The following is a 24,406-nucleotide window of genomic DNA, read 5'->3' as shown; positions in this document are numbered from 1 at the left end:
TTATAGATTTCCCCTTACTGCAATTACATGGAAAGCTTCATATTGTACAAAAGAAGCATCTGAGTCTTTAAAAAAATTGGTAGACCCTCACTAAAGCTGCCAATTTTTGTCGACACAAACCTGTGATTAAAGATTGCTTTAAAAACTTGTGGTTCCTGAAGCAGGGTGGCTGAATTCATCCTTCCTGTGGAAAACAATTCCTGAGAAGCAGCTTGAGAGCAAAATTGCAGAAGTTTCAGTGTATACAGGGACTTATGACTCAGTACCATAGGGCTGTTCCAGGAGTTACAAAAAAATCCCAGATTGTCTAATCAAACTTTTTCATGTCTTATTCTGTGCAAATGTTATGAGTCACCTTCACTTTAGCAGGTAAGTCAGCATTTCTGGCCATCACCGCAGGAAAGGGCTCCTCAGCCTGTAAGCATGTATATATGTCCCAGTGATGCCCCATTTAGATGGGCACTATTCACAGATTCCCCTATTACCTCATGGCCATTCCTGATAAGCATCATTTTTATTCTAGATAGATCACAGCCAGAATGTCTGATTCGCTTTGAACATCTTGCACAGTAGTAGGCCCATATGTCTGCAGTCAGAATCTACGGAGTGCCCTTTGATTTTGAAGAGAGAACCATATCTGACTCAGGTTTAGCTCCTTTGGGGAGACATCCTTTGGGACAAGAGTGGGTGTGGAAGCACTGGCCCATTCCAGGACAGCCACCAAATGAGAAAATTCATGAAAGTGGGAGAAATACCCTATTTGTAAAACAGTACATGCTCTAGAGACAAGAGGCCACACACATTTGCAGGAGAAAACCAATTATTCACTCATGTCCTCATCTGTAACTTGGTGACCTCCTTGTGTAAAAATATTATCTGACAAGATAGTTGAAATACTTCTGTTAAGACTGAGGAACCGGTGAACGTACATCGTGTATCTCTGAAAGTGGATGAGGAAACTCCAAATGGGAAAACAAAGAAAACCCCCGAGTCAGACCATCTGGAACTGACTGGAAAAAAGAAAGAAAAAAAAGGGTCTGACATTCCCAGTAGCTTTGATTAGCCCCTTATGTTCAGGCTAACTGGCCCCAGAATAGCCTCTGTATTGTATGCTTAGTATGAGCACAGGACAATTTTTGCACAGAGGCTCTAAATCAGGTATCAGTCTCAAAAAGAAATCAGGTATCAGCTCAAAAGGCTCCATATGAGGCCAAGTGATGCTCTTGAAGTCAAAAGAACTTGTCTGGTGTGTTAGATCAGTTCCCAGTAATAGGAGCGAACTAGAACAATATTTATTTTTCACTGAACCATGACAAGAAACAGGGTTCTGGTACCTTCCAGTCCCCCAGTTTGGCCACAATCACCATTCCACTGTAGGAAGAAGACATCTAGCAAACTTCTTGGCATTCAGGAGCTATGTGGTGGGAATTCCAGGCAGCTGCCGGGAGCCCGACTGCTACAGGAGCACTTGTGTGCAGGCAGTCCAGCTTCTCTCCTTCACAGTAGCACACAGCGAAGTATGAGCCATCCTCTCAAGTACTTCACGGTGCAGATTTATGTTCTAGGGAATTCAGCATCTGGCTTGCAGAATCCCCCCACAGGGATGTCTGACCAGACCCATATTTATCAGCATTCAATTCCTCTACTCCTCCTGCAAGAGGAGTGCTAGATGTTAGGGACTCTCTTACCTTCTCTTTGATACAATCCTGCCTGTTACTTTTCCTCTCCCAAGTGCTGATAGCTGAAAGGAGAGAAAAAACAGAAGAGAAACTGGGACAACTTCCTTATGCAGGGATGGGCTCAATCCTCATCTGAATGGGGAGGAGGAAAGAGGGAATGGTTGCGCAGCTGCAGCATGATTTTATACTGTGAACACATCACTGGCCGGGGGTAATGATCTGGCTCCAGTGCCTCCAAATCCTCTTGTAAGACTACATTTGCCGTATGCGTAAAAGTGACAGTTGAAGAGGCTTTCCTACCATGGACCTTTCTAGGCATCTACTCCTTCCCCAGCTTGAAGGCTAGCAGTGTCAGTTCTGACTTGTATTTACAGAAGTACTTTTTCTTTGAAGTTATATTTTGATTAATTTCAGGGGTTTTTATTCATGTCCTGTGTTTTTGGCCAGAAAAATACGGAACTATGTGCATTTATGTATGCACACATTCACAAACATAAAGATTCAAAAGACAGTGAGGGAGAAACACCACTTCTGACTAGGCGTAACTATTCTGAAGGGAAAATTTATACACATTTTATGCTTTTGTATTTTAATAAGAGGTGACATGCTGCCCTAGTGCTGACTTGTAGCAGAAGAGATTAAAAATTCTTGGATCATCAGTAGCAAGAAATCACAGGGCTGTACTTACAGAGGTCATTAACTGTCCAGACATCTGTTGGGTAACAAATTCTGCTAAACATAGATCATGAAACAGTTCTTGAATTATGCAGAGGATAATTTCACAATCCAGAAAACAGAGAATTCAAGCAGAGAAAAAGCCGTGTAAGAACCTTCTTATTGCCAGTTGGGGAGGAATTCACTACGATGTCAGAATTACAGGAAAGTTTGGTGCTCGAGGCAGTGGTCTGCTGGATTGCTACCAGTGTGAGAAGGGATTTAGACGATTGTCGCAATTACAGTTACATACTCCACAAAGTAACTGACATTATAGCAAAATTGGCCATATTGATTAGAGGGACACTGTGACAAAAGTGTCCGGCTAACTAGACAGAAGTAAAAACTCCAAATGTTTCAGTGCAAACTACTGTAAAACATGTTAACACACAAGTAATAGAATTCAGTATAAAAAAGGGAGTTAGGAAACAACGAGCAGATGCAGCAATGGAAAAATTGGTGCTGTGGTGGAAACAGGCTGGAGCATTCCAAACAGTGTATAAATTAAAGCATAACAAACCCTAATTCCCCTTGAAAAAGGAATACTGTCCCATTCCCCATAAATTAACTGAAGTAGCTGGTTGTAGACTCAAAACTGAGTCCAATTATGCTGCAATGGACTATAATTGGGTTAAAGGGCTGTCACTTACCTCTGAAACGAGAGCTCAAATGATATCTGTCAACCTTTGGAATCAGGAGTTACTCTGGAATCAGGAGTTACTTATTAGCTGCTGCAGAAGTCAAGCACAGAGCACAACCAATCATTGAAAACATGGAGAGTGAAAACACTTGTCAGGGCAAATGAGTAGTTTTGGCTTTTTTCCCTCAGCCAGCTGAGGAAAGCCATACTGAATATCTAAGTAGAAATGTCAAGAAAAACATATTGTTAACTTTTTCTGAAGGAAAAGGCAAGATGAAGAGGACTTGAAATGGAAGACATGAGAAAAATAAGAATTGATCAAGGAAAATAAAATAATAAAAAACCCTGCAATGCCTTGAAAGTAAATGGAATGAATAGATTCATTCCAATAGTTAAAAGCCTGATTTTTTGTCTCCTTTACACTGGAAGTTTCATCTTCCTTCAAGACCCCAGTTACATAAATCACTGTTAGCTGTGTATTCACAACTCAGATAAACCAGCCAACATTAATGCACATAACAGTGTCAAGGCCCTAGGAAAACAGAAATAACAGAAAATAGGAACAACTCAAAGGAGGGAAGGAGAGGAGAATATCAGAGAAAATATTACATTCATCATACAACCAGTGTAGTCAACACACTCTGCCAAACCTGGAGAAGTGTATGCTTAGCGTCAGCCTGTATTACAGGATGGGCTTTCTTGGACTTTTTAGTTTGGACTCATGTTTGGAAAATAACCATAAACCGTATATTGCCTTAAAAATGGCTTACCAACAGGAAAATATTAGAACTGATCCAAAAATGCTAGAGGCTTTCCGATTGCAACATCATGAAATTGAAAGCCATCTCCAACAACAAAAGAACTCATTGCTGACCAAAACAGCACTGTTTGGTGAAGACTGTTGTTATGAAAAAAGGTTACACTTGTAATTCAAGGTTCGTTAAAAGCTGGTCTCAAGTCAGTTCTAAAATTTTCTTAATGAGAAACTCAATGTAATCTCAACTCAGTAAGAATTATCCTTCTGTGCTTTTCAAAGCCATGTTTTAAGTCTCCTTTCTCCCTGTTTGAAATATTTCTAAACCAAGACATTATTTTTCTGCAAGTTGGTACAAGACAGATTTGCCCATGGTGGCATCCATTCAAGTTCTCTGTAACAGAAAGGCATTATATCAGGGCTTCAATGTGTGTGTAAAAGTAGAAAAAAAACCCTCTCACTTCATTTTAACTGTATCTTTTGAATAACATGGTCAATAAATAGTCCCAAACACCTTGCCAAAGGTGCTTGAAGTCAAGGAATACAGATGAACAGATTTCTTCCCTGGATGAAAGAGGCTTTATCAGGTTTGTTTTACTCCAGAAGACCTATGTCTGTGATTATAGATGGCTTTTGTAGAAATCTCCAATTAGCTGAGATTTGGTAAGTTTTCATTAACTGCTAAGTGGCAAAAGACAGACCAACTGGTCTATATTCCATTTGACACCAGTCACGCCAGCTGCTTTGCAGACAGCAACCAAGTGCATCTTTCTTTTAGAGTGTGTTTTGATTTTGGGCAAAAGCTGGCAATGCATAATAATCATGTTTAGACTAAAAGCTGGATAATAAACTTCTACAGTGTGGCAATATTTTAAAGAAAGAGCTCCCAGCTCTCAAATACCACATGCAGGTGTGATACCTCAGTGGGAAGCAATTTAGGGATGAATGAATAATTCTGTCCTCTTGTTTACCAAGACTATACCCATTACACTGGCCATTAAAAAGGAAAAGAAAGAAAAAAACACCCCATTGTTTTGCCTCTCTGAGAAGTGCTTGTAGAATATCTTTTAGCTGTAACTGCTTTATCCTCCAAGCTGACTGTAGCTGGAATTGGTGTCCCTTAGCTGCTCGATTAGTTAGATAAATTCTGCACGCCTGTGTCTGGGATCCATGGTAATGGAGTTACGTTGCTATGCTATGAGATGTGCGGGAGGGTCCAGTGCTTCGGGAAGGATATGATTTCTGGGGCTACTGAAACTTGGTAGCATAGGCAAGAAGGAATGCATGGAGGAACGAACAAAAGAAATGGCTGGAAGGCTGAGGGGGGATGGCTCAGGTCAGTGGGTACAGGCAGGGCACTGCCACCCCTGGAAAGCTTCCCTCGGAGGGATGTAACAGCCATTGGAAAGATTGTTTAAAAGTGGTTTAAACAGTGGGGAGGAGTATCCTAGTTCTGTTCCTGTCATCGGGAGGAGAGCCTGCATGGCAACATTGTGTGTTACAGGTATTAATGCCAAGGACTGCATTAACCCCTTCCCGGGGCTACAAGAAGAGAAAGCTACACAAAAGCAGGGTGGACGGCTACAAGTGATCTCTCTCAAACTGTCCAACAGATGTAACTCTTATCTCTGGCCATCCTGACAAGAGAGGATTATTATTTTTTTCCCTGGCATAATAAGCAAAGCTCACCACAGACCTGTTGTGCTGGTGAATGTAGAGGACTCCTGTCTTCATGGCCCGGGGAGGCTGGAGAGACGCTGAGAAGCCTCTACCAGTATTTCCCTGGGTGCTCTGGTGTTATCAGGAATCAAGTGGATGACTGCTGCTGCCTGCTGCTACCAGCATCTCAAGGATGGAAAATAAGTTAAAGAAAGACAGATAGACAGACAGACAAACAACCACAGGTAAAATACCTTAGCTTTTGTATGTTGGAGGGTGTTTTCTGTGCTCTTTGGGTCTTGACAGGCCAGCTGAGATACCCAAGAGGTGGAATAAATTTAAAGGCCTGGAGCTGAGACAAGTTTTTGGTTCTGACCAGAATCCTACCTTGAGTGAAAGAAGCAACATAGCACATCAGGAAGGATATATAAGAGCTGTAAATCTGTTTGAATTCTCATATGTATTACCTTATTACAGCTGTAATTTTTAAATGTTTATTTTAAGCAGCTTTCTCCATGTTAGATTGAATATTCCCCGAAGGTACCAACTAGGAGAGTCCTGCTCTGTTACACACTGTTAAATGCATATGGAGATAACTCATTGCCTAGAAAACCTTTCAATCTAAGGCCAGTAATACCAAAGGAAAAGCATGTATCAAATATACAGTTTAATTTGATTTTAATGACAAAAGCCTCCTTATCTTCTATTCAGGTGCCTTGCAACCTCTCCATCATTAATCGACTCACTTCCGCTGTCACAGCACAGATGGTCCTCAGAGATTAGTTTTTCCTCTGAAAATAATCTTACTGTGCACTTCTATCATAACTTTCTTTGGAAGAACCCAAGTACTTCACAAATATTCATGAACTTACTCTCCCAGTACCCACATTCACTCCATACAGTTAGAAAACAAATATATAATACCCGTTTCTTTGCAATTCCCCATGAACTATTCTTCCCCTGGATGGTACACTGCCGTTCACTGCGGTTCCAACTCCCGAGGCAGGAAACAGCAAGGGATTTGGATGACTGAAGGGGTGGTGGGGAATACAAAAATCCCTAGGAAGCTTCAAAGGCTATCCTCCGGGTTTCCCGATGGACGGACAATGAAAGGGAGGCTGTCTTTGAAGATGGGCCAAGAGAAGCCAGAATGCAGCTTCTTTTAGAGGTCATCGTTCTGCAAAGGGATGTAGTTTCACTGTGTTCTGGTGCTGGGGAAGCCAAAGTACAGATTTCTAAAAGGTGCTAGACAGTTTCAAAGGCAGGCAGCTGCCTCTGCAAATTTTAGAAAAATAGGCATCCTCAGTCCAAGTCCTAGAATATACATAAAAAAAGCTGAGATCCAGTTATCTTAATGCTACTTTTCTGAAAATTTTTTGAGGTTAGATCTTATCTGATCCCAGGCTTTGCAGTAATTACTCAGTCTAGGATGAGTTTTATATGCTAAGCTACCTGAATTTATAAGGCTAAATCCGTTTCTCTTTGGTAACAATTTCAGGAAGAGAAAAAAATGTAGGGTTGTACCCCACTGATTGAAACTAGTAAAAACAACCCAAAACCCCAACAACATAAGTGGCTGTGTTTGCAAGACAAGTGGAAAATTAAATTTTATTTATTAAAAAAAAAAAAAAAATCAAGTAAGTTGAATGCACAGAACTTGGCTAAAGGAAGACTAGAAGGAATAGGACAAAACTATTAAAAGATAATAAATTGAAGCTCAGAATGCTGTGTAAAGATATATATTATAATGATAAGCAGTAACATAAAATCAGGCAATGGAAAATACAAGCCTTCTAAACAGGAAAAAAAAAGTTTAATGGTTACAATCTACAAGGCTATGGAATGATATTCTAATGGAAGCTCTGGAAAATTCACCTATCGTTAAAACCTGGACTGACCAAGTTCTTGAAATATTCTTTGTGAAACAAATCTGTATTGAGGAGAAAGCCAATTATAAAAAAAAAGAAAAAGGTTAGACTGTCAATTTTAGTTCTCAGATCTGCTTGAAGGTCTTTAGCATAACATCTTCCATTCAAGCCTGCAGTTTAGGATAAAGTAAGGCTAGTGCTATGCGATAATACAACAAAAGTTTCACAAATATCGACTGTGAGAAGCAGCTGTTTAAGGAAAAAACACAACGTCAGCAAATGATACCAAAGTATTACAATTTTTTCAAATTTTTTTTTCAGGTATATTTTCATATTCAAGTACAAGTTTTGATTTATTGACTTAGCATTCGATTTAAAGTGAAATTTACATTTTTAATACTGTCTTATTTGTCCCCAAATGGACAACGCCCATTCTCAAAATCGGAAAATAAGTATTCTTAGACATGCATATACATTCATGCTTCCTCATGGATGCACGACAAATAACACGTATGAAGGTAGCTGGAATCTTTTGCATCATCAGGACAGCAAGAGTATTCCTCCAGACAGAACCGTGCTAAAATCATTCATCTAGATATAGAAGAAAAGGTAGAAATGTCTCATCTAGACTACGCATGGGGTATTAACTTTGCCCACCGTGTAAAAAAGCTGAAACCAAAGAAAGATGAATCTGTTTTCAGCAACAGTCTCAAGCTCTCTCCCCGCTCAGCTGTGTCAGCTCTACTAGTAATGAGCATAAGCACTAATATCACTGGGTTTTGCTCCTTCGCAGCACATCTCTTGTACAGATTTGTAAATGTAGCTCTGATGGCAGTACTACCCATTACGACTCTGACATCAAGAGGCTGATACACACTTAAGGCTTGGGTTGATTATCTACCTTTGAAAGAATCTTTCTCAATATTAATCAAATTGGCCCGCTCCCAGCAGAAAAGTACTAATGCCTACCACAGACAATGCACACCCAGCCTTGATTCTGCCCTATAGGGGATCTAATATGGATCTAATGTAAGATGCACAGGAGAGGGAAGAACTGAATGTTCCAAATGGCTTCAAAGGTAACAGCAAAAAGCCGGTACGTACAGAAAAGTACAGTAAAGTGGCTTTGCTTGCATAAAACCCATTGGAACTGCACGTAAGTTTTGTCTGCGAGATTCTTCTATCACCGATGATCACCAGGGCTGAGGGGACTAAGGATAGAGCAGGGCCAGCTGCTTCAGTCCCACCTTGTTGGTAAGAAAATTACGGTGTGCCTACAGCTTGCAATTTTCAAAGCTGGTTCAGAATTCATGCTGGTTTATGACTGATTCTACCACTAAGAGTTAACGTGGCTTTCCCCCTCCTCTCTCTTCACTTACTGGCAACAAAACTTAAAAATTCCAAATGACCCTCCAGGATTTACGCAAAATCTCCACAGCCCAGGCTGCCTTTCACTATGACATTTCCCTGGTAAGGCAATGACTCTAAAATGCCTTTTCTCCCGCACTTTGGAGAAGGAACCATTCCAGAAGTTTCCCAATTTTAGGATGCTCTCCAAGAAGATACACAATGCTTGACATATAAAAAGTGATGCTGTTTTTATTAGGAACGGTCAATGAAACATCAGCAACATACAAATGGGAGAGAAGATTGCATGTCTGAAGAATGTGCCTATCTCAGAGATTTAAAAGGAAGCCAATTAGAGGCCGACATCATACACTCACTCAACATCACTCCCAAATGAAGTTACTAATCCCAAGACATGATCTGTTAAAGCAGCACTGCAGCCTTTACTTAACAACTTGAATCCCACTGCCGTAGGGAGTCAATTACTACTGTAGCAGCAGCCACTCTTGCTGACCTCAGGAGCTGCAGAAGACACTTTCTGTGGGGAGCTGAGGGGAAGAAAGGTGTCCCAAAACACCTCTGTAGAGAGAAAATGGCTGTGAACCAAGTCTCTCCAATAGCCCAAATGTGTGACAGAGGCTGGCATGCAACTGGATTCTGGGGCAAGCCAGCAATGTGGCCTCTGCGGCACCTGCTGGTTTGCTTCCTCTGACAGCGGGGATTCAGATTAACCAGCAGAACCTGGACCAGAACAGCCTTGCTGTCGGTCACGAGACACAGCACCACTGCTGGAGCCCTAACACTGGACTGCTGGGAAGATACAAGCAGCTCAAGAGCCACTGGGGGCACGCAAGCTTGGCCACTCTTATCACCGCTAGCAGGATCCATGGAGAGAAATACTCATAGTAAAAGATGTTACTTCCAAAGAAACCTAGTTGCCTTATTTTGGTCTGCACCAGCTCCCAAGATTCCTTCACAGCTCTTGCAGGGTCCCTGAGATTGGAGATTCCTTAACGGCCTTGAATGGTGAACTGGGCTGAAAGGAGCATCTCTGACTTCACCCCAGTGCCTGAGAACGGGTGGCACAGGTCACAGATGCAGCCCCGACAGAAAAGCCAAAATAAGCTGCTCGCAGGCGTAAGAATGCATACCAACCTGTAATGGCAATATGATTCTATCCCTCTCCTCTTCCTAGAAACTAAATGCTAATCTTTCATTGGTCTTAAGGAAAAAAAAAAAAAAGCCCAAACCAGCTCTTGCCTAACAAGTCAGAAAGCTTGCCTGGAAAAGCAAGATGAATCAAACCAATTTTATCATGAAAGAAGGAAGGAGCACAGTGGCTTCATACCTTCTAGAGCAGTGGATGTGGGAGCACATCAGCTGGATCAGGCAAAAAAATATCAGATAGGAAGCAGAGCAATCTCCTGAACAGATTATACTAAGAAATGGGTCCGGCTCCAAGGCTATGAGAGCAGAAATGGCAGAGACTGAATTGCTGGGGAAAAAAAAGCCCAAACAACCAACCAAACAACAACTGAGAACAGAAATCTTCGGCATTAATTGGTTGGAAACACTCCAGTTAAATGACTTACAGAAAGCAAATTTGGAGTGCCTTAGCATGGATCAAAGAAACATTAGTGTTAATCTCTGCCTGTATGTAGGGGAAAAGGTCACAGCTAGGGCTAGCCAGGTTTTTGTGTTTGGTTTTTTTTTTTTTCCGGTAAGCATGACCAGACCACGTCTCTGGGAATTCACCACCACCAAAACGGTACCGAACGCCGCTTTCCACGCCCTAAACCCCGTGGATATAAACGACAACGCGAGGGCTGCCCGCCAGGAGCCCAAGCTCCCTTCACCAGCGACCCCCTGCTCCACCGGCCGGCCGCAGGGCCGGCGGGCTTCCATCTGACACCCTGGCCTAAGGGGGAGCCTTGTACAGCTCGCTCCCCTCCCTCTCCGCTCAGGGTTCCCTTTCTCCGGGGGAGGTGTGGGGGTGGGAAAGACCCACCGGGGCAGGCGGGGGGGCTCCCCGCGGCCCGGAGACCTTCCCGCAGCCTCAAGGAGAGCCGCGACGCCCGCCCCTTCCCTCCCTCCCGTGACTCACCCGCCCGCTCCCGCCGGGGACAAACCGCCAGCGCCCGAGTCACCGCCCCGGCTCCCCCAGGGGCCTCCCCCCACCAGCACGCCGCCTCCCGCCCGCCGCCGCGCCCCACAGCAGGCGGATCGGGCAGGCCGCTACCTCCCCGTGGGAGGCGACATCCTCGAGCCCTCGCAACAGCCCAGCCAGGGCGGCGGCAGGTCTCGGTCTCCCTCTCTCCCCCCGCCCAGCGCCGCCGTTTTCCCCCTCAGCCCCTCTCCGGGGCTTCTGCCCCGGGAGCGTTCACCGGAGGACCGGCGACAGCCCCCGCCCCGGCCCCTGTCCCTATCCCACCACCACTGCGCCTGCGCGGCGCTGCCACCGCTCCCTCAGCAGCTCCGGTCACCCCCCCGGTGATTTGAATATGCTAATGAGGCGGTTACCGGCAGCCCTATGGCGAGGCCGGGAGGGGGTCACGTGGGGCGGGGACGTGTCCTTGGGAGGCGGGGCCCGACCTGCCCAGCCTGCCTTAAAAGCGGGCGGCGAGCGAGGAAGCGCCTCAGTCAGAGCGAGAAAAGTGCCGGGGTGGCTGGGCTGCGGCTGCTCCGCCCGAAAACTTCTGAGTAACATCAACAGGGGGAGGGGAGGGCGGGCGGCGGTGGAGGAGGAGGAAGGTGGTGGAAGTGGTGGTGGTGGTGGTGGGGGAAGGTTAGCAGCAGCGCAGCCCTATCCGCCTCTCCCTCATATACCAGCCTGTGTCGGGCTGAGCAGGCCCCTCACACAAAGGAGGGCAGGGCAGGCAGGGCTGCCCCCCCCACACCTTCCCCCCCCCCTCCGCCTCGGCAGAGGGGCAGCGGGGAGGCGCCCTTCCCCGTGCAGAGCACTCACAGCCACTTACTCCTCTCCTGTCCCCCGTCTTCTTCTCTTCTTCCTCCCCTTCCTCCCGCCCCGCCGCTCTCCCCTCAGCCCCTCGCCCGCTGTCCATGTAGCCGCCCGGCCGCCGGCCCCTCCGCACTATGCCCATCTTACTCTTCCTGATAGACACGTCCGCCTCCATGAACCAGCGCACCCATCTGGGCACCACCTATCTGGACATAGCCAAAGGCGCTGTAGAGACTTTCATGAAGGTACCGGCTCTGCCTTTGCGAGAGGAGGCGAGAGAGAGCGAGAGTGGCTGCGCGGGGAGGGGAGGGGGAGGCAGGGCGCGGGGGGCTGCCTGGGCCGGGGGCGCGGGGCGAGGGCGGGCGGGAGTGCGTGTGTGTGCGGGCAGAGCGGGGAGGGCCGCGCCGGGCTGTGCCCAGCCGAGCCCGGGGTGGGGGGGGTTGGGGGGGAGCTCCGGCCTCTCGGCTCACCCCTCTGCTTTGTCGTCCTCCCCGCCCCGCGCCGCAGCTCCGAGCCCGGGACCCGGCCAGCAGAGGAGACAGGTACATGCTGGTCACTTTCGAGGAGCCACCCTACGCTATCAAGGTAACCCCCGCTCACCGCCCGTCCCCGTCCCTCCCCCCGCTCCCCCCCGGCCTCCTTCCGGCCCCTCCGCGCCGCTGCTGGCGGCCTCCCCCCCGCCCGCCTCGCCCGGGCTGCCGGCGGTCCGGGGGAGCTCGGCACACGGGGGCTCCGGCGGCGGCGGCGGCAGCGCTGACATCAACATGGCCGACATCTTTTTTTTTTTTTCCTTTTTTTTTTTTTTTTTTTTTTTCCTCCCCCCTGTGTGGTGTGTGTGTGAGCAGCAATGAACTGTGGGGGATATTTATTCAAGTTGGGAGAAGTGACAGCAACTCCCAAGGAGAGTTCAGCTTGGAAAGGGGGCGAGCCGGGGGAAGGACCGACTTCAGCCCGGAGAGTCCGGGCTCGGAAGGGGACGGGACTTCCCTCAGCCCCGCTGGGGTGGGGAGGGCGGGGGGAGGCGGACCCCGGGGGTGCGGGGGGGGGAGGGAAGGGGGCGGAGGGTGCACATGACACAGGACGGTGAACCTGTTGGAGGTCGCTTCACAGCGGAGTCGGCTTCCACCTGGAAAGGGCAGGGAGAGAGCGGTGTGAAGACCTATAAGGTTTGTGCATCGGTGACTGCACAGAAATTTTTCCTGTGGAACAAATCAGAAATCTTCATTGGACGGATGGGGAGGTCTAAGGTTTAAGAGAAGTATGTCTTTTCCAGCTCTGTGGAACAACACTACATATTAGTAACTTCTGAGGTGTTTTGTTAGCGTGTGTAGTGAGCTGCGTGCAGCATGGAAGGTGCTTGGTAGCCTAACAGGAAAGCAAAGCTCATATCTGGGCAATAAGTCTTCTCACATTTCTCTTTTCAGGCTGGCTGGAAGGAAAACCATGCAACGTTTATGAATGAACTGAAAAACCTTCAAGCTGAAGGACTTACGACTCTTGGCCAGTCCCTAAGAACAGCTTTTGATTTATTAAACTTAAATAGATTAGTAACTGGCATAGACAACTATGGGCAGGTAGGTTGACTGTTAATAGGTAGAAAAATCATAAAACACAAACTTCCCAGAGATAGCAATTAGGTAGTTGTCCAAAGTGGCATCTTTATGAAATATTCAATATGGGGGCTTCTTCAACAGTAAGCAGAGCTCAGATAGAAATGCAGTTGCTGGCTGTAGTTTGGTACCCAACTTTCTTTTTTTTTTAACTTCAGTTATTCCTCAGTTTTTGAACTATGATATAGCCTCCAAGTTGACCTTCTGGGTTAAACTTTGATTTTTTTTTTTTTTTTGTATCAAGTCTGTGTTTCAGAAACCTTAGCTGGTGAGCCTGAAGGGGTCATGAGGACTTTGCTTTCTTTATACAGTGCTGTATAATCAATTAGGTACGGTTTGGGAGATGAGCTGTTTTTCTAACAACACTGCATGTCCAAAAGTACTGATCGGAGCACAACTTCTTAAAAACCCTTTCTCTCCAATGAGTTTACTACAGCTTTTCTCTGCTGGGAGAACAGGACATCTGCATACCTATATTTTTATATATCTGCCTGTTGTATCAGAGCCTTGAGAAGCTGTGCTAAATTTCTATATTGCAGCTATCCCTTTAAAACGGGAATTCTTTTTGGGGTGGGCCAGCATTCTCTTGCTCAGTAGTATGAGTTGGTGAAAGACAGAAACTCGAGGTTAAACATGTGCTTTAGGAAGCATACCCAGTTCTTTCTGGCACTGGATCAAATCCTGGATTTGTTTTGCATAAAGCACGATACTAGTATTGGGCAAAGTGTATCATGTATTTTTCATGTGGGACATACTAACTTGATTCTTCTCTCTTTCATTTGTTGTTCACACGTAATGCTCCCTCTACTATCTGAGGATTAGTTACTGCTCTTGGTATTTAACATGGGAATGTGGTTGTGAAAATAAGTCCCCTTTCTCCCCTTCCCGTTTACAGTCTAAGCAGAGTCTATGTAGTAACATGCCATGTTTGTTTGGGAAGGAAATTTCTCTCATGTTACATTGTGTGGCTTTGCCACTAGGTGATCAAGTGAGCCTAAACATTTTTAAAATGCCAGTTTAGTGATGAAACTTAAAAAAAAAAAGTGCTAGTTCCACACATGGTTATTTTTTTGTCTGTTACCATCTGCTGTCCTCTTATACATCTGTGTGCTATTCTTTCCCATTTTCTGATGTTTTTGTTTAGTTACATGAGCTATATGAAGCTTTTTTGAATACTTAGCACTGTAGGCACACACATGAAATACTTGCTCTTTCCCGTTGCTACTGATTATTATAACACTCTAAACCCCTAATGTGTCAAACACATTAAACCCATGTCAAATAATTTGCTGTAAGTGAACCAGCAGTGCTCAACTACTCAATCAAGTGGGCAGTTGAGTCCTCATGACTGTTTTCACTCACTAGTAGTGTTCATTACTGCAAATAGCTGCTTTTTTGTCTGTGGAGCATTGACTTTTTCTTTGTCTGATCTGTTTTGGTTACAAGTCTCTATCTGGGCTTGAATCCACCCTTGCTTATGCATGTTTTTTGCTCTGTTCCACATGTGGAGCTGGCTGTTGAAGAGGTGTTCACATGTGCAGTCAGGTGACTAACTAGAAATTCTAACTCTGTTTAGTGTCTGCAAAAATAGATGAATATATTGCAAGTGCTGGGTCATCTGCTGCTGAAGTCACAGGTTCCCTTTTTAGCTATACTAATCAAAGTAGCATTTTTTCATAAATCAGATCAAATTTTCGAGCACTTAACTGGCCCTTCGGTGCTCGCAGGATGAGATCCAGGGCAGTTAACTTTCCTCAACTTCACATTGGCCTTTGAGCTATGTCATGTTATCCTGTCAACTTCTTATTGCTTGTGTCTACTACCTAAAATTTGCTCAATATAAGTGGGTGTTTAAACGTACATGGTATGAGAAACTTACAAATTCAGGATAATAAAAGTGACCAGAAGCTCAGTTGCATTTGAAATAATTTTCACTCAACATAAAGTGCTGATTCACTTTTTTTAAAGCAGTTACAAATATTAAGACCATAAAATATTTGAGTCATTTACTTAACTAAAATATAGCAGACATGTTTGAAGAGTGATTATCTTAGAGTGGGAGGAGAAGATAACTTTACAAAAATACACCATTTAGGTGATCTTAGGTGTGGTGTTCCGTGAAGTAATAAATCTAAACTTTTATTAAGCTTTGCTCTGGGAAATTTCTCTGTCTTAACATCTTTTGGCTTAACACGCTTGTTTTTTTGGTGTATTGACGAGCTTCTAAGATATGTGCTAAGATCCACTGATTCCACCTGTGTGAATTATAAAACAGTTTTTTATTGTACCTGCAAATGACAAGACATGATACAAGCTTGATGGGGTCCTCTGGTTATGTCATCCAATGCCATGATGTCTTGTCCCCCTGCTGAGTATGAACTGTTCATTTAAATGGCAGTGTGACTCACTATACTTGATTTCTTTCAAAGTAGACCAGAGTTCTCCATCAGCTGACTTCCTGAACAAGAGTGATGGCTGAACGGTCATTCTGAAATTGAGGAGGATCTCCTGCTTCATATTTTCTTGCAACATTAATGTTTGGATTTTTAATATGAGTATTTATGATACTACTTTTTCAGTAAATAAGTACTGACTCAGTTGCTCATGAAGATTGAGTTACCAAGCGTACGGCTGTATTAGCTGATCCTGGTATCTCACATTCAAATCTTAAAGGGACCCTGTCAACACCTTTAGGTTATCAAGAACCTGGAAGATTTTTTCATAAGCTGTTTCTGATATTAATGCGGTGGTATGGCTATATACACCCTTTGTCTTTCCTAGGGTTGTTAGATGCACATTTTTGTGAAGGTTTTTGTCAAAAACAAGAGATTTTAAAAAGTACACATATTTTAAGCTGATTATTCTTTTAATTTTTACTGTACTTTCAGATTGATAAATTCTATATTATGTTGCTTGAGTCCAATAATAGTTATAGGGCTTCCCCTGCCCCCCAGTATGCTTTGTGCTGATTATGATAGCAGAAGAATGAATTTTCAAATAGGCTGTCAGCTTCTAATGTTCACTAAAAATAGTGGTCCTCTTCACCTTCTGCATTTTGTGGAAAGCCTTGAACAAAATACAGGATTTGGATGTCTTCAGGAAGAAAGCAGTTTAAACACATTAAGTTCAATAGGTGCTCACTGTCATATCACACAAAACATTGTACTTCATTAGCCCAGTTTGCACTTAGCTAATTGACTTCTCTTTGTCATATTTACCCCAGTTCAGCTTCTCCATTGTTTCAGGTAGTCTGAAATACCAGACCTTTTACTAGCAAATTTTCTATCCTCTTAGAATACATTCCTAAATCTTATAGCTGTGGCTTGTTCAGCTGTACGTATGAAGTCACAATTTAACTGAATGGTTTTGAGTGAGGTAAACATGCAGCTTCTTATAGTTGATGGGAGGGTTAAATACTAATAGATGTGTTTCTCTTTCTGTGAAAACAGAAAACATAAAGAATGTAGCTATTTTTATAATACAGCAAAAATGTAAACAAATGGTTGAATCAAACCATCTATGTACTTGAATTATTTGCAGTTCGTAGTGAAGTTTCTAAGACCGAGCTCTGAACCTAAGGTAGGTAAAATATGTACCAGTGGTGTTTTGCTACTCACGTGCAAAGGACCAACACAACACTACCAAAACTTGAATCTGATGGATGTTTGAATTTGCTAAACCTCTGATTCTCTGATAGCCTGTGTGTTTCACCTTGCCTATTGTTATTTGCCTAACAAAGGTCTCTTACTATTTTTTCAGCAGTAATGCATAGAATGAGGTTTGAGAGGATAAAATGTACTTATTTGAGTGGATTTCAAAGTGATTGAGTTGATGTTTCAAGGTATTTTTCCAAATTTTTTCAGGGTGAAGATTCCTTTTAATATTGTTGCTAGAAACGGTGCTTTTCAATAACATAAGCTTTTTATGAGCTTTTTATCTCACTAGAGTATCTTGCACATACTCTTCAGAATCATAATTATTATTGATATGGTAAAACTGGCTTAGAGATGAGTTTTTGACTTTTAAACAAATTTGATGTAACAAAAGCACCTACTAACTTGGGTGTTGTGAAACAGAAAAACCAACTATAGTGCTTCTGTAATCCAAGTGGACTTGGGATAGGTATTTTTCATTCACAGTGATGAATAAGGTACCCTCTGGATTTAGACTTGTACAAGAAACACTGTTTTGATGACTTCCCAGGCTGCGTGCAGTCTTGGTGAAAGCCATTTTTTCCTGCAGTGCATTTCATGTATAAAAGTGTAACTAAGAAATTTTGAAACAAACTAAAATCCAAATGGAATTCAACTGAATAAGAATAGACCTATTTCTGACCTGAAAGTTGGAAGGTGTCCAGCATATAATGGCATTGTTTTTAAGCACCACATTTTTTCTCCAAGATTGTTATTTACACCGTGTATGACCATCAGACAATCTAATCTTAGGTTAACTTCTGCTTTATAGTTCTGTCTGAATATATGGTTAGATCAGTTTGTAGCTACAGTGGCAACATTGCTGATAATTTCACACAGTAAAACTTAGTGTTGGTCTGTAGAGAACAGTGTGTTTTGCCATAATGGCTTAAATACTATAGTATTCCAAATACATGTAAATAGTATACCTCGGAGATCAAGTCTAATTGTGCTTATAGGCACATGCGAGCTTTATTTTTAAGTCACGTATTGTAGACTGACTCCTTGCTTATCTGTGTCTAAAGATTTGCTGAGCTTAAAAAACCAACGATAATCACACATATGAAACACTGTCCCCTAACATTGCATACATTACACTTTTGCAGTGAAACGTTGTTTTCTTTAAATTGTCGAGCAGTTTATTTTCCAGTTGTTTTTTGAGGATTGATACTGAATTTCCTTGCTTTCAAAAGTCAGAATCCTTCGAGTATGACTTTTGTCTTGTCATTCTGGGGTTATAAACACTGCACTGGAATGGCCTGTGTTGCGTGTGCATCCAAATTTGGAACCAGAATTTGAGTTAGCATTTCCTGCTTTGTCATGCTGGCAGTGGTGGCACAGTCAATTTTCTTCTCATGTTGGTAGAGGATAGAGGTTTACACTTCTAGAGCAGCTCTCCCATTCTTTCCCCTCCCCCCCCTCCAAAACCAAATGGGAGAATTTCAGACAGTAGAAAATAACATAGCAACCTTAAGCATGGTAATGGCAGAAATACATATAAGAAAGGATTTCTCATAGGCTCCTGCCTTCTGTGGAATAGAGATGGCTTTAACATAAACCTACATGCCTATTAGGTCAAAGGTCTATATGTGAAGTGCTGGTGAAAGTCAGTTTCTCTCACCTCCTACATGATGAAATTAAGCGTATTGCTTCAAATTTATACCTTTTAGGCTGTAACCTTTAAACATGTCATCTTGTCCACCCTTGAAATGTTTGTAATTTTTAGTTTTGTTTTATACTATCCTTTAATGAGAACTATGTCAGGCATTGTTGCAAGGTTGTTTTCATGTTGCAAGGGTAACTGCCAGCCTTTCAGCCTTGCCAGAGCAACAAAGTTCACTGAAAATCTAAATAATAATAATCCGATCACACTGAAGTGTTCTTAAAATCACTTGTCTCGTTGTAATCCAGTATATTTTTAAATAATAATTTAAAAGTTAAAGCAAGCTTACTTTATTTTTTCCAATGAAAATGATCTCATCAGTCTGTTTCACTAGCAGAAAGAAGTGAGATGCTTCCTCATGTTCTGAATATCAAATATGCTTTGACCACTTTGAATGTTTAAGTGCTCGGTATTTCAATAAATTTGATTTGGAAGGGACAGTGCTATAACATGTTCGTTGTGGCTTTGATTTTGAAAGGTTGGGTGAGCGCATTCATGCTGCCAAAGCTTAAGCAGATGATAGAAATGTCTATCTCTGGGTGATATTCTTGGATTCACTGAAAAGTAATCAGAGGAAGTCTCGAGGACTGTTAGGAGTACCAAAATTTTATCTCTTGGCTTGACTTTCTGTTTGCCTCAGATACAGGTTCATTTGCCTCAGGTTGTTACAGATTCCATGGATTTACTAGATTTCTTACTTTGGGTGCTTAAAGGCATGTGTCCCACAGTTGAAGTATTCTTGTCTTTTTGAAATGTATTTCCACTTCATCACAGCCAATTGTCAGGGAGGCAAGGCAAATACATATAGATAAAGCTGGGAGTTTGGTTATCTTGTGAAGCACAAGTATTTATTTTTTTTTGCCAATGTCTCCATCGCTATGTTTATTCTCTTGAAGCTTGTTTTTACTTTTCCTACTGAATAGTTGCACTCAGTCTTGGATTTCTGTTGTAGGCAGTCCATATCTCTGAAGCTTGAAGGGAAGAACTTGTGTATGTGTCTGAGTTTTAATTCAACTGAGCCTCGGTTGAAACTAATTGTGTTGCTTCAGAGTCTTGCTGTTGCTTTTTTCTTGTAGCAGTCTGTACCTTTAGCAACACAGCGAGTCTACTATTTCATAGACTATTCCCTTCTCTGCATGTCCCACTTAAAGGGCATAAAAATGTCTCCACTTCATGTTGTGATTTTAGCATCATATTGTCTGTCCCTTGTTTCAAGTTGTTTTCGCTTGTTCTTTATGCAAAACATTGGAATTTCATATAATTTGTTACTGTTAGTATCTAGCTAATACGTAACTCTTATCAAATGTCCACTTTGCATTGTGTGATTATCATACTAATTTTAATATTCCAAAGTGTAGACCAGTCTCACTTAAAGAAAAATTAACATTGCAGATAGGAGAAAATGGTTAGATGTGTTTTTAGGATAAATCTTTCATAGGTATTAAAAGATCCTAGATTTTTTTTTAACTTTTTTTTTTTAAATGGACCAGCCTGTGAGCCCTAAGAGATTTCTGATGATCCTGTAGTATATGTCTGTGATGTCTACAAAGGATATCATGTCAGTGAAGTATTTTCCATGTATCAGCATCTTTTTACTATTACAATTCTGAATATTGACAGCAAACAGGGTTTCAGGTTCTCTATTATTGCCTGTAAATTTTATTAAAAAAAAAAAAAGATGGAAGGGATATATTTAATCACTCTGGTACTGTAAAGTTGGCCCCTTATGGACTAGATTTTTCAAAAATGTATTGTATAGGCAATTTCAGTCTTATATTAATGAGAAATCAAGTATGTTACCTAAGCACCTGTTGTTTTCATTCTAGAGACAGTGTCTTTGCCTCAGTTAATTGATTTGCCCTAGCTTACATAAATCTATAGTCTACTATAGGTTTAAGCCTACATTTTTTCTAGTAGGTAAACTAGGTTATTGCCTAGAGCTGAATTAAAATAGGTAAGAAGTTGCTGGTTGCAAGATATGATATGCACCTTAGTCAGGAACCTTGTATGACTATGATTGGGACACTGAATATGTAAGACTTCTGGTTGTATGAGAGGACAAGAGGATTTGTCAAAATCTGATCCTACTCTAGTTCTAATAGGGGTGGTAAGCGTGGATCTTGCACCAGTGCAGTGGTAGATAACTAGAGTAGCAGATAAATGTGTTGATTGTGTTTAACAGTTCCACATCTTTAACATCTGAGGTCTTTTAGAAGACTGGTCTAGCAGGAGCTGTGGTGCAGATGAGGTCTCTAGTTATGGGGTTTTGACAGCAATTCAAGGACTTGCATATTGAAAATAATGCTTAATGTCACCTTGTTGACTTGGCCAGGAAACTTCTACCCAATTAATGATATTTGATGTCTGCTCAGTGTAGCCACTCCCATTTCCTTTAATTTATGGGTGTTTTATTTTCTATCTACATGTAACTGCTGCTGCTTTTGGAGAGCAGGTTGTTAATCTGATGTCATCTAATAGTAATGTTTGAGGATAAATTACCTGAATGCACTGCGCATTTGTCAATGTCTCCTTGAGCCAAAAAGCTGCATTGAGGAAATCAAGAATATTTGTCATTGGAATCAGTTTAGTGCACTGATGTTCTTTTTTGATGCTCAGCATACATTATGGTGTCTCATGTTCTCATAGTTGTGCCGAACTTGCTCCAAGTTGTGAGTGTGATTTCGTGTTGTAAAATGAATCAATGATTGATCAAGATCCTTAGTAAGCGGGACTGGTGACCTGTGGTTTGGAATCTGTTTTAAAACAGCTGAGTTGTTCCTGCTGTATTGGTGATAAACTCCAGGAGGGAGTTGTGGGGAGTCTTGGGGCAGTTATTCAGAAGAATTGCCCTATGTTTGTGAGTCAATAAGCTACTTTCAGTCAGGTGGTTAGTACTCTGGATTGATAACCCCCAAAAAGGTGGGGAGAATTTTGTAGAGAACTCTTTTTGGTTTTTCTCTTGGGTGAAGTGTTTGGGGCTTTTTTTGGTGTTGCTTTTTTTTTTTTTTTGGTGTGGTTGTTTTGTATTTTGGTTTTTTTTTTGTGTGTTTTCCCTGCTCGGTGTGCTGGCAACTGTGAGATTCGTTACCCTTCTCCAGTGTATGGAGAATAGAGATCTGGCTTAGCACTGTGAATTGCACTGACTGAGCCAGGACCAGCTATGTAAAGTCATTGCTGTGAAGCAGAAAGGCTGCAGTAATTAGGGACTTGATCCAGGATTTGACAAGGTCAGTTATTTTTGGAATAAAACATTGAGGAATATTTTTAGGAAATAGGACCAAAATCATCTTTAAACCCAGATTCTTTGGGGCTGACTTTAAAGTTATGTTTGGTATGAATGGTTATTTTAGCTTTTTTTTTTGAAGTTTATAAAAGCTCAAATATCACCTCTTTTTAGCAGCTTGCATTTACTATATTCAGTCAAATAACTTCAGAAACCCCCAGGATTTGTTAGTTGATTTACCCAATTTGATACGATTTCAGTAGTGATTCATTTACTAATCTGTAACTAATAAGGTGCATGTTTTTTTAAGTAACAGTTTCCATTGCCTTAAAAATAAGGTACAAGTTTTCACCACTGTTTCTTTGCTGCTTATATATTTCAATTTATTTCATTCTGGAAAAGTTCTTCCCTTTTTGGGATTATCATGTATCTGTCATATTGGTGCTTAGGTGCTTCAAATGTCAGTGGCTTTTTGTTCTTCTTCATTTCAATGCTGTTCTTCACAGTTTAGTTACTTGCTGGAATTCACTGTATATGAAGTCCATTCTGTGTTTGCTTTTTTGGTGTTTGTGTGGGGTTTTTTTCTTTTTTTTTTGTTTGGAGAATGTCACATAATAGTGGAAGATTCAAGGACTGAGTTGTTTTTGAAACTTACCAAGGACCTCATCTAAATTGGAGCAGTTAGAAGTTAATCAAGACGTTACCACTTATATAATATGTTATTTAGAACTCAATTAAATTTGTTCTTAGATGAAAGAAACAGGACAAACCCTTATACTAAACTGGCATTTTTGAAACTCTGACTTAGTAATGTTGGGAACTCTATGATTTAGGCACATGACGACATCTTATCATCTTGAGATTTTAAGTTTGATGTCTTAGTAAATCCTACCCTGTATTCATCATTACGTCATTTTTGCTATGAACATAGTCTAAAAGTGCTCCCTTGACATGCATCCCTTCTGTTTTCACATGTGCACTATTCAATATGGAGATTTTGTATCCCAAAATGATAATTTCTTGCATTGGATCTCCTTTTCAGGCTCTTTGGGTTGCTTTTTTGGTTTTCTTGCAGCTAGTTTTGGTTTTGTTCTTGGCACAAACTTTTTGAGTAGAATTTCAAAATGACTGAAGTTGCGCAATTAAATATTCTTTAAGCAGTACATTCAGTGCCAGACTTGGAAACCCAGAATGTGTAAAGATATGAGCATCTATAAAAATGATACGAAGCACAGAGAATTCTTTTGTTGCATGTTTCAAGATGGGTATGCAATGAAATCATTGCCTTTAGAACGTAAACTTGCAAGCTCAGGCAAAGCAAGCAGCTGATATGCTTAAATATATTTCTGTGATTTTGTGGTTTTTTTTTTTTTTTTGGACGAAGGGTTTGTTGTCTCTTGTGGAATTCAGCTAGCTGTTTTTTCTCTGTAGTATTTTTAATTTTAGAAGTGATATTTGACAGGATCTTTGATATTTTTTTTTTGCTGTAGGGCTTTCTGTCTGGGCAGGACATGTATAAGATCACATATGTTTGGAGCTCCAATTGTTAATTGAAGCCATAAATGGTTATTTGTTTAGAAGATTTTATTTTTTATTTTTTTTAAAAAATGCTTAGGAGCAAGATACTGAGGAGCAAATAACTTTTTTCATCCCATTTATGTTCCTAAGTACCTTAAATTTGCTTTTCTTAAACAGGACTTACATAGCTTATGTTATAGAGGTACTAGTTGTTTCAAAAATGCTCCCTTCGTTCTCATATTCTGTAACTGGTGTGTTGAGGAGTTTAATTTCTGGCTTGACTTTAGGAAAAGTTGGCTGTTGTACTTGTATTCTGCTTTGAAAACATTTTGCTAACTGTTTTGGTTTGTTGTTGTTTAAACCTGCAACTCGTTCCACTCACCTGAAATACAGAAAGCTTCAGCTGTACCACCAAATCAACCGCATAACTGCATGTGCAAAAATAATTTTACCTACTGCTAATCTGTAGTGCCAGTAAGGGATGAAGCAAACCCCATGTAACTACCTTGTAATCCTCCATAGACATTCTAAATAAGAAACTGTGTTTAGTGCATGTCTTGGGCGTTGTAGTAACTCTTACATATTTGTAATTTGGTTAACTAAAGAATTGTCTAGGACATGAAAAATCACTTTGATTATAACAACCTTGCTTTAGCCTATAGGGAAGGACAGTTGTACATGGGTGAATTTAGGTTTTGGGATCTCCTCACCTCATGGAGGAAAGGTCTTTTTTGGTAGCCATCCTTACTGCAAAGTCATTGCCATTGATACCCTGACTTTTAGAGTGTGAATAGGTGCAGGAGAAATCTTGACTGCTTGAACAGCATTTTACATTTCCTTGGGGGAAAAGATGGTGAGTTAATGGAAGCATGAGTTCAAACCTTGATAGATCCTAGTTTCTTAAAACTCTGTTTTTTAAGGTCTTCTCCAAAAGATAAAATAATTTGAGATGGAATACTATTTTTTAGCTTCAAAAGAAAAGGAAGTGTGTGTGTCTGTAATATAGTTGAATGTTTATGACTGAGGCCTCTAAAAGGTAGGCAGTTGGCAGCAAAAAAGGGAGAAGTGGAATGATATTAT

At 41.7% G+C, this 24,406-nt stretch overlaps 1 protein-coding gene across 2 annotated transcripts in view; it reads left to right on the top strand.

The window, feature by feature from the left end:
- The first annotated feature begins 11,297 nt into the window (after positions 1-11,297).
- The window catches only part of INTS6 (integrator complex subunit 6), a 48,600-nt gene continuing 35,491 nt past the window's right edge, over positions 11,298-24,406 (top strand). Inside the window, exons 1-4 of one of the 2 annotated variants that reach the window (XM_074159797.1) lie at positions 11,298-11,361; positions 11,705-11,865; positions 12,128-12,205; positions 13,045-13,194. In XM_074159797.1, coding sequence (XP_074015898.1) covers positions 11,755-11,865; positions 12,128-12,205; positions 13,045-13,194 — 339 coding nt within the window. In that variant the 5' untranslated portion in view covers positions 11,298-11,361; positions 11,705-11,754. Of the gene's footprint in view, positions 11,866-12,127; positions 12,206-13,044; positions 13,195-24,406 lie in introns of both variants that reach the window. The other variant, XM_074159721.1, reaches the window with a different exon arrangement.

This window comes from Numenius arquata, chromosome 1 (assembly GCF_964106895.1).
Source record: "Numenius arquata chromosome 1, bNumArq3.hap1.1, whole genome shotgun sequence".
Classification (NCBI taxonomy): Eukaryota; Metazoa; Chordata; class Aves; order Charadriiformes; family Scolopacidae; genus Numenius; species Numenius arquata.
Note: the sequence above shows the minus strand (reverse complement) of the source record. Positions and strands in the feature narration are given on the sequence as shown.